Below are 14427 nucleotides of genomic sequence, written 5' to 3'. Positions count from 1 at the left end.
GGGACTCAGACCACCTGTAACTTCTTGCATTCACATCCATACACTGTGCCCTCGCTCGGAAGAGAAGATCACCGCCCAGGCTTCCATCATACCATCATCAAAGTGTGCCAGATGTGTGACATGGGAGAGGATGAGACGGTGGAACATGTCGTGCTGGAGTGTGTGAAGTATGCCAGAGACAGGAATGAGATGATGCAAGTGATAATGACTGAGTTAGGGCATGATAGGAATGAAAGAGTGGAGAAGACAGGAAAGGAATGGATGGTGTTGCTGGGACTGTGTAGAGAGACGAATGAAAGGATGATTGAGGCGGTGAAAGAGTTTCTGGAGAGAATGTGGCGTGCCAGGTGTATGAACAATTAGGATAGAGGATGCTGTTTGTTTCTCTTTTTTTTTCCCCCTTCTACAGGAGTTGCCGATCCAAAGGCCTGGCTCAGGAGTGATCCTGTGCCACCTGTACCATCAAGATCAAGATCAAGATATGTTTACAACATGTGTCCAAACGTTTGCTGCAAAACATACTGAACATTTGCGCCCATAGTGTATTCCAGAGAGATGGTCAGTGTTATTTTATCAGTTCCGATACTAGAGATTCCTCAGACACACAATATCCTCTTTGAAATGAACCAGTAATTGTTTATTTATTTTTTTGTTCATACACACACGCACATGCTTCAGTTGCACTTCCTGTTCTACATCTTTCAGTATTGTTTTATTTATATATTTATAGTATTTATCCCCTTTGCCTTTTCCTTTCTTTCTCTCCTACCATTTCTCTCTCCCAACAATTCCGACAAGATATATCACTGTTAATTAACTGAAGAGAGAGAGAGAGAGAGAGAGAGAGAGAGAGAGAGAGAGAGAGAGAGAATTATGCTTGCATGGCCTTGTGTTGTCTAGAGAGAGAAGATGAGAGGGGGCAATAATTCAGCTTAGTCAGGAATGTAGACTCAGCAAAACCTCTCTCTTACTCCCTCACTCCCTCACTCACTCACGTTCTGTCTCTACTTCCACGTGGTATTATATATTATTTATTAGTGAAGTTTTTCTAAGTTGCAGTGTTCCTGTTGGTTTATGGACGTATCAAAGAGGCAAACCATTTGACTCAGTACTTAATTCAAGATTAAGATGAGCTCTTTGCTGCCTCATCACATAGTGCAAGGCAAGGAGGGCAGGGACTGGTAGGGAGGAGGTAGTGGTGGCAGTAGTGGTGGTAGTGGCGGTGGTGGTGGTGGTGGCAGTGGTGGTGGTAGTGGATAGCAAGGAGAATCAGAGGAGAAGACACTGGTGGCTCATGTGCTCCCTTGATCATGGAGGTGAAGGCACAAGGGGATTTAGTTCAGTGCTTCTGGGACAGGAAAGAGTTTAGAAGCTTTGGTGCCTTGCTTGAGTGCAGCTGTTTGTGTGACTTTGACAGCTGGATCCAACACGAGGTAAGAAGGTTGTTATTCTTGTGTTAGTGTGTCTCATTTAATTTCATGTGCTTCCCAGTTGCTCCTGTCCAAGGATGTTACTGAAGGGGTTGTTTAGGAAGAGGCATCAGGTAAACACCTGCCAAAATGATAATTACTCCCAGTGAGGTCTAAAGCACTGTTCAGGGGGTGCTGTGAACTTATCATTAAACCCAGCTGCGACCTCACTGAACGTTTCTCTTTGTGTCTCACAACACAAGGGGGCAGTCACAGCCTGCCCTCTAAAGACAACTCTCTTCCTCCACACAAAACTACAAGCATCTAATAACACACACACCCTTCACTCAAAAATTTTAAAATCATCATGGCAACTCCTACACCAGCATCAGAGTCCCCATCTGGGGAGGGGACCATAAATGTCCCCAGGTCGGACTGCCTTTCTGTCGACAACCCTAAGTGTCTTGACACCCCCCTCAACTTTTTCTTCATTAACTTCTGCAACATTCACGGTCTAAAATCTAATTTTCAATCTGTAGAACACCATCTCTCCTTTTCTATACCTCATCTTCTTTTCCAAACTACCCTCCAAACTACCCTCCTAACTTTCCATTCCAAACTACCCTCCTACGGTTTCTATCCTTCTCTCTGTAACTTCATCTCAAGTTTCCTTTCTGACTGTTCTATTGCTGCTGTGGTAGACGGTCACTGTTCTTCTCCTAAATCTATTAACAGTGGTGTTCCTCAGGGTTCTGTCCTGTCACCCACTCTCTTCTTATTATTCATTAATGATCTTCTAAACCAAACTTCTTGTCCTATCCACTCCTACGCTGATGATACCACCCTGCACTTTTCCACGTCTTTTCATAGACGTCCAACCCTTCAGGAGGTAAACATATCACGCAGGGAAGCCACAGAACGCTTGACTTCTGATCTTTCTAAAATTTCTGATTGGGGCAGAGCAAACTTGGTATTGTTCAGTGCCTCAAAAACTCAATTCCTCCATCTATCAACTCGACACAACCTTCCAGACAACTATCCCCTCTTCTTCAATGACACTCAACTGTCCCCCTCTTCTACACTGAACATCCTTGGTCTGTCCTTTACTTATAATCTGAACTGGAAACTTCACATCTCATCTCTAGCTAAAACAGCTTCTATGGAGTTAGGTGTTCTGAGATGTCTCCGCCAGTTTTTCTCACCCCCCCAGCTGCTAACTCTGTACAAGGGCCTTATCCGTCCATGTATGGAGTATGCTTCACATATCTGGGGGGGTTCCACTCATACTGCTCTTCTAGACAGGGTGGAATCAAAATCTTTTCGTCTCATCAACTCCTCTCCTCTAACTGACTGTCTTCAGCCTCTCTCTCACAGCCGCAATGTTGCATATCTAGCTGTCTTCTACCGCTATTTTCATGCTAACTGCTCTTCTGATCTTGCTAACTGCATGTCTCCCCTCCTTCCGCAGTCTCGCTGCACAAGACTTTCTTCTTTCTCTCACCCCTATTCTGTCCACCTCTCTAACGCAAGACCAGTATTCTCAATCATTCATCCCTTTCTCTGGTAAACTCTGGAACTCCCTGCCTGCTTCTGTATTTCCACCTTCCTATGACTTGAATTCCTTCAAGAGGGAGGTTTCAAGACACTTATTCATCAATTTTTGACCACTGCTTTGATCCTTTTATGGGACTGGCATTTCAGTGGGCATTTTTTTAATTAGATTTTTGTTGCCCTTGGCCAGTGTCCTTCCTACATAAAAAAAAAAGAAAAAAAAGAGAGATGGATGGTGCTGATAAGACACATTGTTGGCAGTGATGTCATCTTTAGGGACTGACACCTTCTAAGAGCCTCTTTCTCTATCATTTTCTTGTTACCCTTTGCCAGAGAACCCTTCCATAATGAATAAATAAGTAAATTGTGTGTACTTTGATTGTAAGGTTATTTATTTATTTTTAAAAGTGTGTACCTTTACTTACATACCTTTTACTGTCAAACTCTGGAATTCTCCATTTTCTTTATTCCCCCTCTTTTCTTTTCTTTTTTTTTTTTTTTCTTTTTCTGCAACTTTAACTGCTACAGACTGAATAATTGTCACTCCTGGTTGGCAGGTGGGAGAAGTCCTCCTACCACCGTCCCCCAATTGGTTCTTCATCAATGCCCAGGACAGCCGAGCTGAGGACCAACTGCTTGTCACCGCTACTTACAGGTCCATCCTAGTCCAGCAGCTGAACCCTGGCAAGAAACTACCCACCCTGCTTAAGGTAATCTGTCTACTTATTCATTTTAGTGCATCTTCCTCATCTTTTGCTTGGTTTTAGATGTGTGTTGTGATAGTTTTTGTACAATATGCATGTATACTTTGTCTTCATGTTGTGTGTATGTGTGTGTGTGTTTGGGTAAAAGCACTCATTCACTGCTCATACATTTTCAGGTCATTCCAAACCAAAATGAGAAGCTACAGTTTGTGAGGCTGTGTCCCCGAGCCTCAGAGCCGGAGTATGGACACACCGTTGCCAGCGTGTGTGAAGGTTCCATTGTGCGCCTCTTCAACATGCACACTGGTGACGCCATCGCTGAACACAGGCACCATGAGGTCAGTTTTTGGTGAAGTCCGGTCCAGTGATTGTGGGATAAACCTTTGCACTGGCTCCCACTGCTCTGTATCTTGACTTATTGCTTTATTTTACTGTTGTCTGTGGTTTCTTTACTCACTGTCCTCATTTCCAGGGACTGTCAGTGAATGGCATTTGCTGGGGGAGTGTTGACAAGGAGGAGGTGGTGGTGACAGTAGGTGGTGGTGGGCGGGTGGTGGTGTGGCAGCCTCAGCACAGTGCCTACCAAACACACACCCTTCCCCAAACTCCAGAACTGACGGTTGTGGAGGTGAACCCAAAGGATCGTGGTCAGGCGCTGGTGGCTGCCACTAAGGAGATTGCCCTGGTGAACCTCAAGAGTGAGTGTCTGAAGGGTATTGAGCAAAATGGCTGATGGGCTGAGGAATAAGCTGACTGACTGGGGAGTAAAGCATCTAATGGACTGATTGATGGACTGAGAAACAAACTGACTGACTGATCAACTGATAAACTGACTAAAAGATTGACTAAGGATTGGAATGACTGACTGACTGACAAGTAGAAAAAACTGGTGTCATTGCTTATATGAATCCTACCAACCAGCACTTAGTCCAGCACAGTGTTATCTGAATGTTCTCTTTGCCTTCCTCACAGATGGCTGGGTCCTGACATGGCTGAAAGGACATGACATGAACATATACTGCCTGAGGTGGTATGAGGGGGAGGAGAACCCCTTCGCTGAGGAGTACCCAACCAATAGCCGAGCAGAGGCCATGATGGAGGATAGGAGTGGTGAGGAGAGGAACAAGACTCATGGTAAGGGAAAGAATGAGGTGCTGCTTTGAAAATCCATAATATTCTCAAATGTTTTAATTTCTCATCAGTTCATTTACTTTCATGAGGCTGTAGTGAAGCTTTCTCCAGGTTTTTGGAGGTGTTTTTCATGATTCTAGGGATAGTTACAAGGTCTTTAGTGTTCTCAAACATTTTAATAGTTTATCTGTTACTTTTTATAGGCTGTAGTGGAAGTTGCTCTGGGTTTTCAATGTTTTTTTATGATTCTAGTGATAGTTAAATAAGGATTCTGCAACATCATTGAGAAAAAAAACCCATGAAAACCTGGCTTATCATATCTGCAGTCTTTGAAAACAGTCAAGATTAAATTAAAAGGTATCTCAGGCATTTCATTAGCTACTTCTAACAGGCTCAAGTCGAAGTAAATCTGAGTTTGCAAGGGTATTTTGAGGACCACACCTGACAAATCATATCTATAGTCTTTAAAAATTGGGATTAAATAAAAAATTACTTCAGGTTGGCAGCAGAACAGCAGAGGTGACAGCAATGGTCCCTTCTTTGCTTCCTCGGACCACGGACGCAACATTTACCTGTGGGACATATCGGCTAAAAGATACGTCACCAAGATGAATGTTCCCATCATGGCTTCAGGATACAAAAGACCCCCACCGGTGAGAGGCAAAGGGAATCAAGTATGGAAGTGTTGTGGATTTAGTGTGTGTTGAATTGGGGATGGTTTTAATGGTGAAAGCAATGTATAAGTTGAGTGTTACATTAACAAGGTGTTTTTATTAGTAGAAGTATTGATTCCTGTTATTGTCAGCATCATTATCTTTGCTCTCATTATTACCACTGCACCACCACTGCTATTATCACCACAGCTTTTTTTCTCATCATCACAGCTGCTTTACCATTACTACCACTAATACCACAGTCACCACCATCTTCCCTAGTGTTGCGACAGTTGCATCTTGAGGTGTTGTAGGGTTGTTCGTCAAACTTTCCTCTTTTCATTGATCAGTAAGGGGCAGCAACTAGATATGAATCAGGATTAAAGTGACAAGACTGATTAGTATATGCATGTACAATGAAGTGTTCTGTATGCTTGAGTCTCAACCAAGTACTCCCTTACCATATATTTCAGCAGATAACATGACTTTCAGATAAGATGACCCCCGAATTTCAGTCAATTTAATGGTTCCTGCTTTTTATAACACTAGTACTGGCATAGTTTTTTTTCTGTAATAGTTTCTTACTGTTTGTATCACAGGTGAAGGACAAGACCAAGCTTAAGCAGCACATCCCCCTTGCCTGGTACAAGAAGGGCCTCCTCTCGTCCACTGTACACGGAGAGCTGCTTCTCTGGACCTCTCAGATGGGGAAGTGGAAATATAAAGTAAGTCATTCTCTTTATCAATTACCATTAAATCATCTAATTTAACTTAACATTCAACATAAATTAACCTAAACAAATAGCATCATTACAAGTCACAAAAGCCACATTATTTCACTGTCACCTGTAGCTATAAAAGAATGGGAGGAAGTGGAAATAATAGACTTGGGAACTGACTTGTGCTTTGTGATGTGTATTCCTAGAGCCTCATGGAAGCAATCAGCCTTGCCTGGCACTGTGTGGAAGGCAGTGGTCAGTTTGGAAGTTAGATTTAAAAAGGAAAAAGAAAGGAGTTGATTCTCAAGTAGATGGTACATGAATGGAATAGACTCATTTAATAAGGATGTTAGTGCTGAGTTATTAGGGAGCTTTAAAGGAAAATTGGACAAATATATGGATGAAGATGGTAAGAAAAATAGGTAGCTAGATTTCATACTGTGACTGCCACGTGTAGGCTCTATCTATAGCTTGCACCAGCACTTCTGTTCTCGTGATCTGTGTTCAGTGCAGGGAGAGTAATATGTTGTGTTGTGGTGCTTTGTTTCAGCCGCTGCACCACCTTCACAACCGAGCCATCTACAACCTACTGCTGTTCGGGGATGTGGTGGTGACCAGTGGACAGGATCGCATGCTGTATGGGTATGACGTGGCCCACCAGGCTCACTTGTTCCAGCTGTCCACATTGGGAGCGTTCGCCACCTCTCTCACCTTCTGCCCTCAAGACGCCAGCAGGTCAGTCTTTGCTCTTCACTAGTGGATAAGTACAGATTCATGCCTGTCTCACACTGGTAGACAAAACTAGGTACTTGTTATGGTGCTTGGAATGTATGGCAGTAGTCTCACCATCTGCTCTCAAAACTCCAGCTAGTCAGTCTCTTTCACTAATAGATAAACTTAATGAATCTCACCTGTCTTGCTATTACCTGCATGATTTGGTCTTCATCCAGTGGAACCTAACCTAGCTGCCACTTAATCTTCAGTTAACGAGTTCAAGGAGAAACTTCAATGTGTTTCCTGTTACCATGATATAATGTTATATGAATTGATCTCATACCACCCTTGTTTTGTTCCCGTCAGACTTGCTGTTGGCTCAATGGACAACACAATCAGACTTCTAAAATTTGGAAGTCCAACACCTTTGCAGACCCTCACTGTCTCCCACAACATCAAAGGGAAGATCCTTTCGGTAATGCAGTGTCACCAGTTCTTTGTTGCATGAAAACCAGCACGTTCATTTGCAGTAGTAGAAGTAGTGTAATTTTCAACATTCTTCTATCTGTCAACAGACCAGCCTGGGAATCTCACACACAGTGCCCCAGACAATGCACCACACACACACACATTATTCAGAGACAAAGCAAAAAGTTGTAGTATTAATAGTTGTGGTGTAATTTGTGGATGAGGATGATAGGTGGGAGTAGGTAAGTCTCGTACAGGGACTGCCGCGTGTAGGCCTGATGGCTTCTTGCAGCTTCCCTTATTTCTTCTTATTTTTAACATTCTTTTCAGCTTGATAAAATGCAGTAATTTGAACACAATTTTACCATCTTTATGCAGCTGTGTTGGCACCCAGAACAAGAAGGGCACCTGTTGTTTGGCACTGCAGCAGGTCAGGTGGCATGGCTCAACATTTCCAACAGTCACCTGAACACCTTTGCATATTACCACCAGAAGGCTTCATACAAGGTTGAGTGGGCTCCTCCCGTCTGCCCACACAAGTCAGGTACGTCACACTCCAACCCATTGTTTGATATCTTAAGTGTAATGATAATTTTTAGTCTCAGAATATTTACTCTTTTGTCTTTAACCTGATATGTATTTTGGATGGTCCATTTTACTGTCTTGCATGAGACAAGACAAGAATATTTGGCTTCAGTGAAATAATCTCTCATCTTTTTTTCCTTTTTTTTCCCACTTCATTTAATCTTTTCAATTTCTGCCCACAGGAATATCAGAGACCTGGTGTGCCTATTCTTACGGAGACCGGGAGATTGTGATGCGGTCGGTCTCCTCCCCTCTGGCTAGTAAGGGTTGAGTGTGTCGTGACTGGTCATTTTGGTCAGGTTAGGTTAGGTTGTAGTTGTGAATATCTGTTGTTATATTGTACATATGTATGCTGTACCAATGTATATGAGGCTCAGGGTAATGTAGGTATTTAGTTCTGTGTTGTTTCTTTCTACAATTCTTACAGTCACAAATATTTATGATTTATGGTTAAGGGGTATATTTATACTTGTGTGTATGGGTAACAGCTGTGTGTTATTTGTCCAGCTGTGCTACACTCAAGCTCCAGGGGTGTAGTCAGGTGGTCCATGAGACTGTCCCTTTCCTCTAAGGACCAACAGGATTAAGAGTGAATGATGTGTGTGTGTGTGTGTGTGTGTGTGTGTGTGTGTGTGTGTGTATGGTGTTTTATCTGGGTCACCCTGTGTGGGATTGCCAGTCTGGTATATTGGTAGATAGATAGAAATTTTGTTTGGATTAGAATGAAAGCTTTGTTCAGTCTAATTTATAAATAAATGCTACTTTTAATATTGCTCTTTTCAGACCCACTCAGCTTGAAGAATTTGGTTCCTGATCCTGACAACAAGAAGTTCCCTAAGGATGTTACCGAGTTTGCCTTCAGTCCTGACTACAGTTTTCTGGCCGTGGGACTCAATGATGGGTAGGTGGTGCAGTGGTGCCAGCTTTGTCTTTGCTGCTTTATGTTTTGTCTCTGTAGTGGTCATGAATTTCTTATTACATTTCTCCTGCAACAATTAAGTTTTCCAATCACACAGTTAGACATCGATGCCTTCTGTTTTCAACTTGTTTTATTTTTCTTGTTGATTCCTTCAGTCATTATGAAATTCTTTAGTCATTTATTCTTTTTGTTAACGTAAGGATCTCTTCTTTATTCATATTACAGTTCCTTTTTCATATACGTCAGAAGTTCCTCTTCACCTCACAGGATCCTTCCCTGTGACAGATAAGTGTGCAGCCTTGCCTTTCACCACAGTTCTTGGGGTGTGCCCTGTCCTCTCATTCTCCATTCATTGATAACACTCCTGCATCTTAAACACACTGATTCACTAACACATCTCCCAGCCAGGTGTTAGTTTCTTCTTTCTGCACACACAGTACTTGGCAAATACTACATCTCTGCATCTTGAACACACTAACACACTAACGCACGTCCTGCAGCCAGGTGTTGATTTACCGCCGGCAAGACCTGGAACAGCTGGCCACAGTGGTGGTTGTGAAGAAGGCTGTGCAGCACCTCCTGTGGAAACCCAAAGCAGATTCCGGCCCCAGCTACACTCTTGCTGTGGCCTCCAATGAAAATGACATCCAACTGTTCTGTCTGGACAACTTCCTGAAAGGGCTACAGGGTTTGTCTTTTATTTTTGTCTTCTTGTTGACTACAATGTTCTCCTTTGTCTGAATGATGTGTGTGTGAGTGTGTGGTGCTTTGTTTGGGCCACCCTATGTGGGATTGCTGGTCTGGTATAGAGATAGATTAACTACAGAGAAAAACAAAAAACTGGAAAAGGAAAGGAAAGTTCTCTCTCTCCATATGGTTTTGGGGTTGTGGAATTTTAGACTGCAATATACAAAGTGAAACTAATGTGAAGGGACTATAGGATAATATACCTCTTTATATGTTATTCTTGTGCTCATATATATCTTAAACCTCAATATTCATACATCATTGACTTCACCAGTGATTTGTTTTGATTAACCCAGACAAGAGTCCAGACGACCACAGTCTTGAGGTGCTGGTGACTCAGGCCACACGAGTGCTGAGTGGACACGAGGCAAGGGTGGTGTGGCTCTCCTGGTCACCACACAAGCCGTCGGTCCTTGCCTCAGCTTCCTATGACCACACCATTCAGCTCTGGGACACTGACAATGGTAAGATGACAGGCAGCTTATAGACTTAATCTGTGCTAAAAGACAACAGTTGCTTTTCCAATAGTTTCTGCTTGGCATTAAACATCAGACACTGTTCAGCTCTGGGATACTGACAGTGGTAAGATGACAGGCAGCCAGTGTGTAGAGGTGATCTGTACTGGAGAAGATGGCAGTTGCTTTTCTGAGTCTGCCTGGAAATAAGTTATAGAACATTTATGCTGGCTATCCTTGTGTGAGTTAGCTTTATTCATATTGTAACTTGTATGTGTATAAAATAAACTTGACCAATGCTTACTAAATAAATTCAGTCAGTCAGGAAATAAAACATCAGAAATTTAGATTATGCAACATTTTGTCCACTTTTCTCTGTTGTAACTAAATGGCTAACCATGTGAGGTGTTCCAACAACTGTGTTCATCTGCAGGTTCCATGCTTGGCAACTATGGAGGACATTCAGCCAGAGTGTTTCGCGTTGAATTCAGTCCCTCTGACCCAGACCTCTTATTTAGTGCTGCTGAGGAGAACGCTTTGCACTGCTGGCGGCCTTCAAAGCTCACCTGCAAGACCCCAGCAGAGAGTAATGGTGAGTGCTGCTGCTGGTTGCTTGTGCATGTCCTCTGTCCAAGCAGTGCGGCTGATCCTAGTAAAATGAGAGCAGGAGGGGTCCAAAGGGCTGAGAGTGAATGAATGTGAATGTATGTGGTGTATGTGTATGTGGTGTATGTTGGTGTATGTGTGTATGTATGTATGCTGTTTTGTGTGGATATATTTATGAATAGTGCTTTTTTTCTCTCTTGTCATTATTCCATAGGGAGTCAGATGCTTGAGGTTTTTGATAAGGGATCATAAAGATTCACCCATTTTACTGTTTGTTCATCTTCAGATTCTGGTGTTTTTTGCAGATATATTTATGACTAGTGTTTTCTGCCTTGCATCACTCCATAGTGAGTCAGAAGCTTGAGATTATGAGAAAACCCTAAATGTTTCAGCTGTCCTGAAGGAATACCGGGCCAAGAAGGAGCCAGGAGTGGCTGCCGGGGAGGAAACAACAGCAGCTCCTCAGGACACAAGTGAAAGTAAGCAAGGTGAGTGCTTGAACATGCCGGACTTTAGTGACTCTTAAACCTTAGTGATGGTGTAGAGGCTAGGCAGCTGTGTAACTCAGGACATGAGAGAGAGGAGGCAGGATAAATGCTTGAACACTCCTTACCTTAGTGTAACTTTTGAGGGTGCCTCTCCTCTGAGTGTCAGCTCCTAGTTTGTTGTGGCTGTTTTTTTTTAATGTATTGATGCAGGGATGGGTCACAACACTCAGGGAGACTAGTCCATGGCCTTTTGTAACAAGTATGCCTTCTGAAGATTAGCACTTAGGTTTTGTCTTTTGTTTATACCATAGTGCAGGAATATTAAATCAGGTTTTAAGAACACTTGAGGATGCAAGGAGTTAATACCTGCAGAAAAATTGATTAGAAATTCATAGGTTGAATGGATAAGAGTGCAAATAATAATGGATAATAGCTGACTAAGAAGTGTGTATGTATTGACATGCAGAGGAAAAGAAAGAGGAATGTATCTTCAGTAAGAAAACCAGCCTGCATTACAACACATGCATCTGTTTTCACATTCCTCACAGAGAGTGCAGTGTCTGTGCAGATTGAGGCGAATACCACTGCCACCGTCACCATCACCACCACCACCACCAAGGCCACAAGTGTGAGTGACAGCACAAAGAAGAGTTCCAGCGACAGTGGGAAGAAGGCAGCTGTCAAATCCTTCTTCCCTAAGCTTCATAAAGTGTGTTCCCGCAAGAAGACCTTCCACCACCTGCTGCTTCTGTCCTTGCTGGCTGTGGAGGAAGCAAAGCAAGAGCGTGACTCTTCCCAGCAGAAAGGAGCAGCAGGAAAGGACAGTGAGACACTAGAAGATGACTTAGAGGATTTGGAGGGAGATGAAGCCCAAGAAAAGGAGCTGGCCAAGGTGGTGGATGCCCGACCCATTGTTGTTGACACCACAGAAAAATACAGCTTCCTGTTGGAGAAGGACTCAGAGATGGCTCCTCCCGAGGACTTCCTGTACGTCATGCAGATGCACGGCCAGCCACAGCAGGTGGACGCTCTCTTGGCCGCAGAGATTGAGACCCATGAGTCAAAGGGCAACACGAGCCACGCCAGCCTGATGCACTGCTGGCGGGGCTCCCTTGGCACACACATACATCTGGCAGCCAAGCAGAAGAAGCTGACTCCTTTCCTCGTTGCATCAGCTCCTCAGGTATCCATGAAGCTGTGGGAGGTGGCCTGTGAAGCATATGCAGAACAGCTGCTGGCAGAGGGAGATGCAGTCACAGCTGCCTCATATCTACTGAACATTCACAAGGTGGAGGAAGCCATTGACATGCTGCTGCAGCACAGACACTTCAGGGAAGCACTGGCCATAGTCAAGACTCGCCTTGGGTTCAGCCAGGACCAGCTGGAAAAGGTGGTGGGTCGCTGGGTCAACTCGGCTATCTACGATGGCAACATGGACCTGGCTGCCTTGCTGCAGCTGAGCACTGGCCAACTGGAGGCAGCTGCCCGCACCCTGTCCCGCCGCACTGATTCTGGCTCCCTCTTTGTGTCAGCGCAGGTGTACGCCGCCACTGGGAATGCAGAACTTGCCATATCAACTGGACTGATGGCCCTCAGGGAGGCGTCTGTCCGGCAGGAGATGGACAAAGTTGAGGCATTCTTGTGTCACTTGTCTGGGGTGAAGTGGTTCAGAGTTGTCTCCACCCTGCACTGTCTGCTCCTCAAAGTGATCCAGCAAGAGGACACAGTCTGCTTCAGTTACCTCTTTCATCCCTCAGAGAGTGGTGGGGAGGCAGCAGCAGCAGGAGGAAGAGGCAGCACATGTTTGGTAGAGGAGGTGAAGAGGCAATGGGAAGCTCAGGGCTTCTCTCAGAGCCAGTACCAGAGCCTATACCAGCACCTGGAGACTCACTTCTCCACACAGCAGAGCCCTTCCTCTGTGAAACACCTGTGGTTCCTTGTGTCTCTGTCTCTATGTGAATGTCTCTTGGCCCCAAGTTATCAGCTGTGGGACCAGCACCTCACTGCAGCCCTGAGGCATGCAGTGACCTGGGGCAAAGCTGACCAACTGCTGCACCTCACTCATGCACTTCTGCCCAGAGGCAGAGATGACATGGCCCTCCTGAGAAGTACAGCACCTGAGCCACAAGAGGGAGAGATGGTGCCTCCGCCAAGCCTACATGTTCTATGGCAGTGTTATCAACAAGCTGAGGTGGCTCTTCTCCACACATACATAATGGGTGATACTTGCTGGTCAGACCTCCAGAAAGATAAATATGTCATAGACAGAGATACAGAAGCAGTGAATCAGGAGGAAGCACAGATATCACAGGCAGCAGTCCATCCCTCAGATGCCAGCAGTGCCAGTGCAGTGGGTGAGGGTGTGCTGCAGCCAGGGAGTGAGTGCCGCCCCACACATGTCACCCCAGAAGGTAATGTTCCCGTGTTGTGTCAAGAGACAGAAGCTGTTATCTCTGGGAGAGACGAGGAGGCATCATTTTGCTTCCCTCGTTCTGTAGGCAGCTTGAAAACTTCACTGAGCTTTTATTTAGAAAATATTGACCGAGATCCTGAAGTGTTCTCAGAAATGATTGGAGTCACTTCAAGTGCCTTGTCCACCCCAATTGTTCTCCTTCAGGAGATTGTTACTCTCCTTCATAGAAAAGACATTTTTGATTCTGCTGACAAAGAGAGTTTCTTGTTTGGACTTGGTGCACAGTGAAGGCCTTGTCCAGGCTTCTTGAGTCCCTGCACAGTGAAGCACAGTTGAGGATTCCTGTGCAGCAGAATGCTTTGCCTTACTGGACAGTTGCCCAGTCTTTGTTATGAATGTCTCTTATATGAATTGTGATGCTCTGCTTGGATGTGTGGACACTGCAATAAGTGTCAATAGTCTTTATGGACACCTCTTATAAGTGAGAAGTTTACTTAAATGATCATTACAGGCCAGTGTCTTGTATACATGTTGTGAATTCAATTGTTGAGTTACAGCAAAATGTTAATGTTTAATTTATTGCACAATTCCATGGTCAGAAGACTGACAAATCTTCATCTTGAATACTTTCCATCATTTTTACTTCTAAAAGAATAAAGGTCTAATAAGTTTAATGAAAAGTTCTAAATGTTTTTGAAGTTTAAGGAATGAGATTAATAAAGCATGGAATAAATCAATACTGTACCATGTCCCATTTACACCTTGTCTTGTGACCTCCCCTTGGTGTCAGTCAGCTTGTATTCAAGTCTAGTCTCTAGTCATACATCTGATCTCCCCAAGGAGTAAAGGATGAAGGACAGTCAAG

The 14427-nt window shown here is 44.1% G+C and overlaps 1 protein-coding gene across 3 annotated transcripts; it reads left to right on the top strand.

The window, feature by feature from the left end:
- The first annotated feature begins 402 nt into the window (after nt 1–402).
- On the top strand, nt 403–14299 carry LOC135090962 (gem-associated protein 5-like). 3 transcript variants are annotated; one of them, XM_063988202.1, is made up of 17 exons: nt 403–558; nt 3518–3670; nt 3841–4002; nt 4137–4362; nt 4637–4798; nt 5294–5448; nt 6048–6173; nt 6718–6902; nt 7248–7356; nt 7728–7893; nt 8117–8194; nt 8718–8835; nt 9354–9541; nt 9897–10064; nt 10489–10647; nt 11054–11149; nt 11698–14299. In XM_063988202.1, the coding sequence occupies exons 1-17, from the start codon at nt 556–558 to the stop codon at nt 13848–13850; spliced, it is 4407 nt and encodes a 1468-aa protein (XP_063844272.1). In that variant the 5' UTR covers nt 403–555; the 3' UTR covers nt 13851–14299. The 3 variants fall into 3 exon arrangements, with proteins under 3 accessions (XP_063844272.1, XP_063844273.1, XP_063844271.1); XM_063988203.1 differs by lacking the exon at nt 403–558 and adding an exon at nt 1084–1162; XM_063988201.1 differs by lacking the exon at nt 403–558 and adding an exon at nt 1200–1433.
- The last annotated feature ends 128 nt before the right edge of the window (nt 14300–14427 follow it).

The sequence above is a fragment of the Scylla paramamosain genome, chromosome 36 (genome assembly GCF_035594125.1).
Source record: "Scylla paramamosain isolate STU-SP2022 chromosome 36, ASM3559412v1, whole genome shotgun sequence".
NCBI lineage: Eukaryota > Metazoa > Arthropoda > Malacostraca > Decapoda > Portunidae > Scylla > Scylla paramamosain.
Note: the sequence above shows the minus strand (reverse complement) of the source record. Positions and strands in the feature narration are given on the sequence as shown.

Excerpts from the sequence above, each read along its gene's own strand:
- LOC135090962 (XM_063988201.1), top strand. The coding sequence starts at position 1,311 with ATGGAGGTGAAGGCACAAGGGGATTTAGTTCAGTGCTTCTGGGACAGG. Across the intron at positions 6,174-6,717 it reads TGGGGAAGTGGAAATATAAA|CCGCTGCACCACCTTCACAA; the intron begins GTAAGTCATTCT and ends GCTTTGTTTCAG. Across the intron at positions 6,903-7,247 it reads TGCCCTCAAGACGCCAGCAG|ACTTGCTGTTGGCTCAATGG; the intron begins GTCAGTCTTTGC and ends TGTTCCCGTCAG.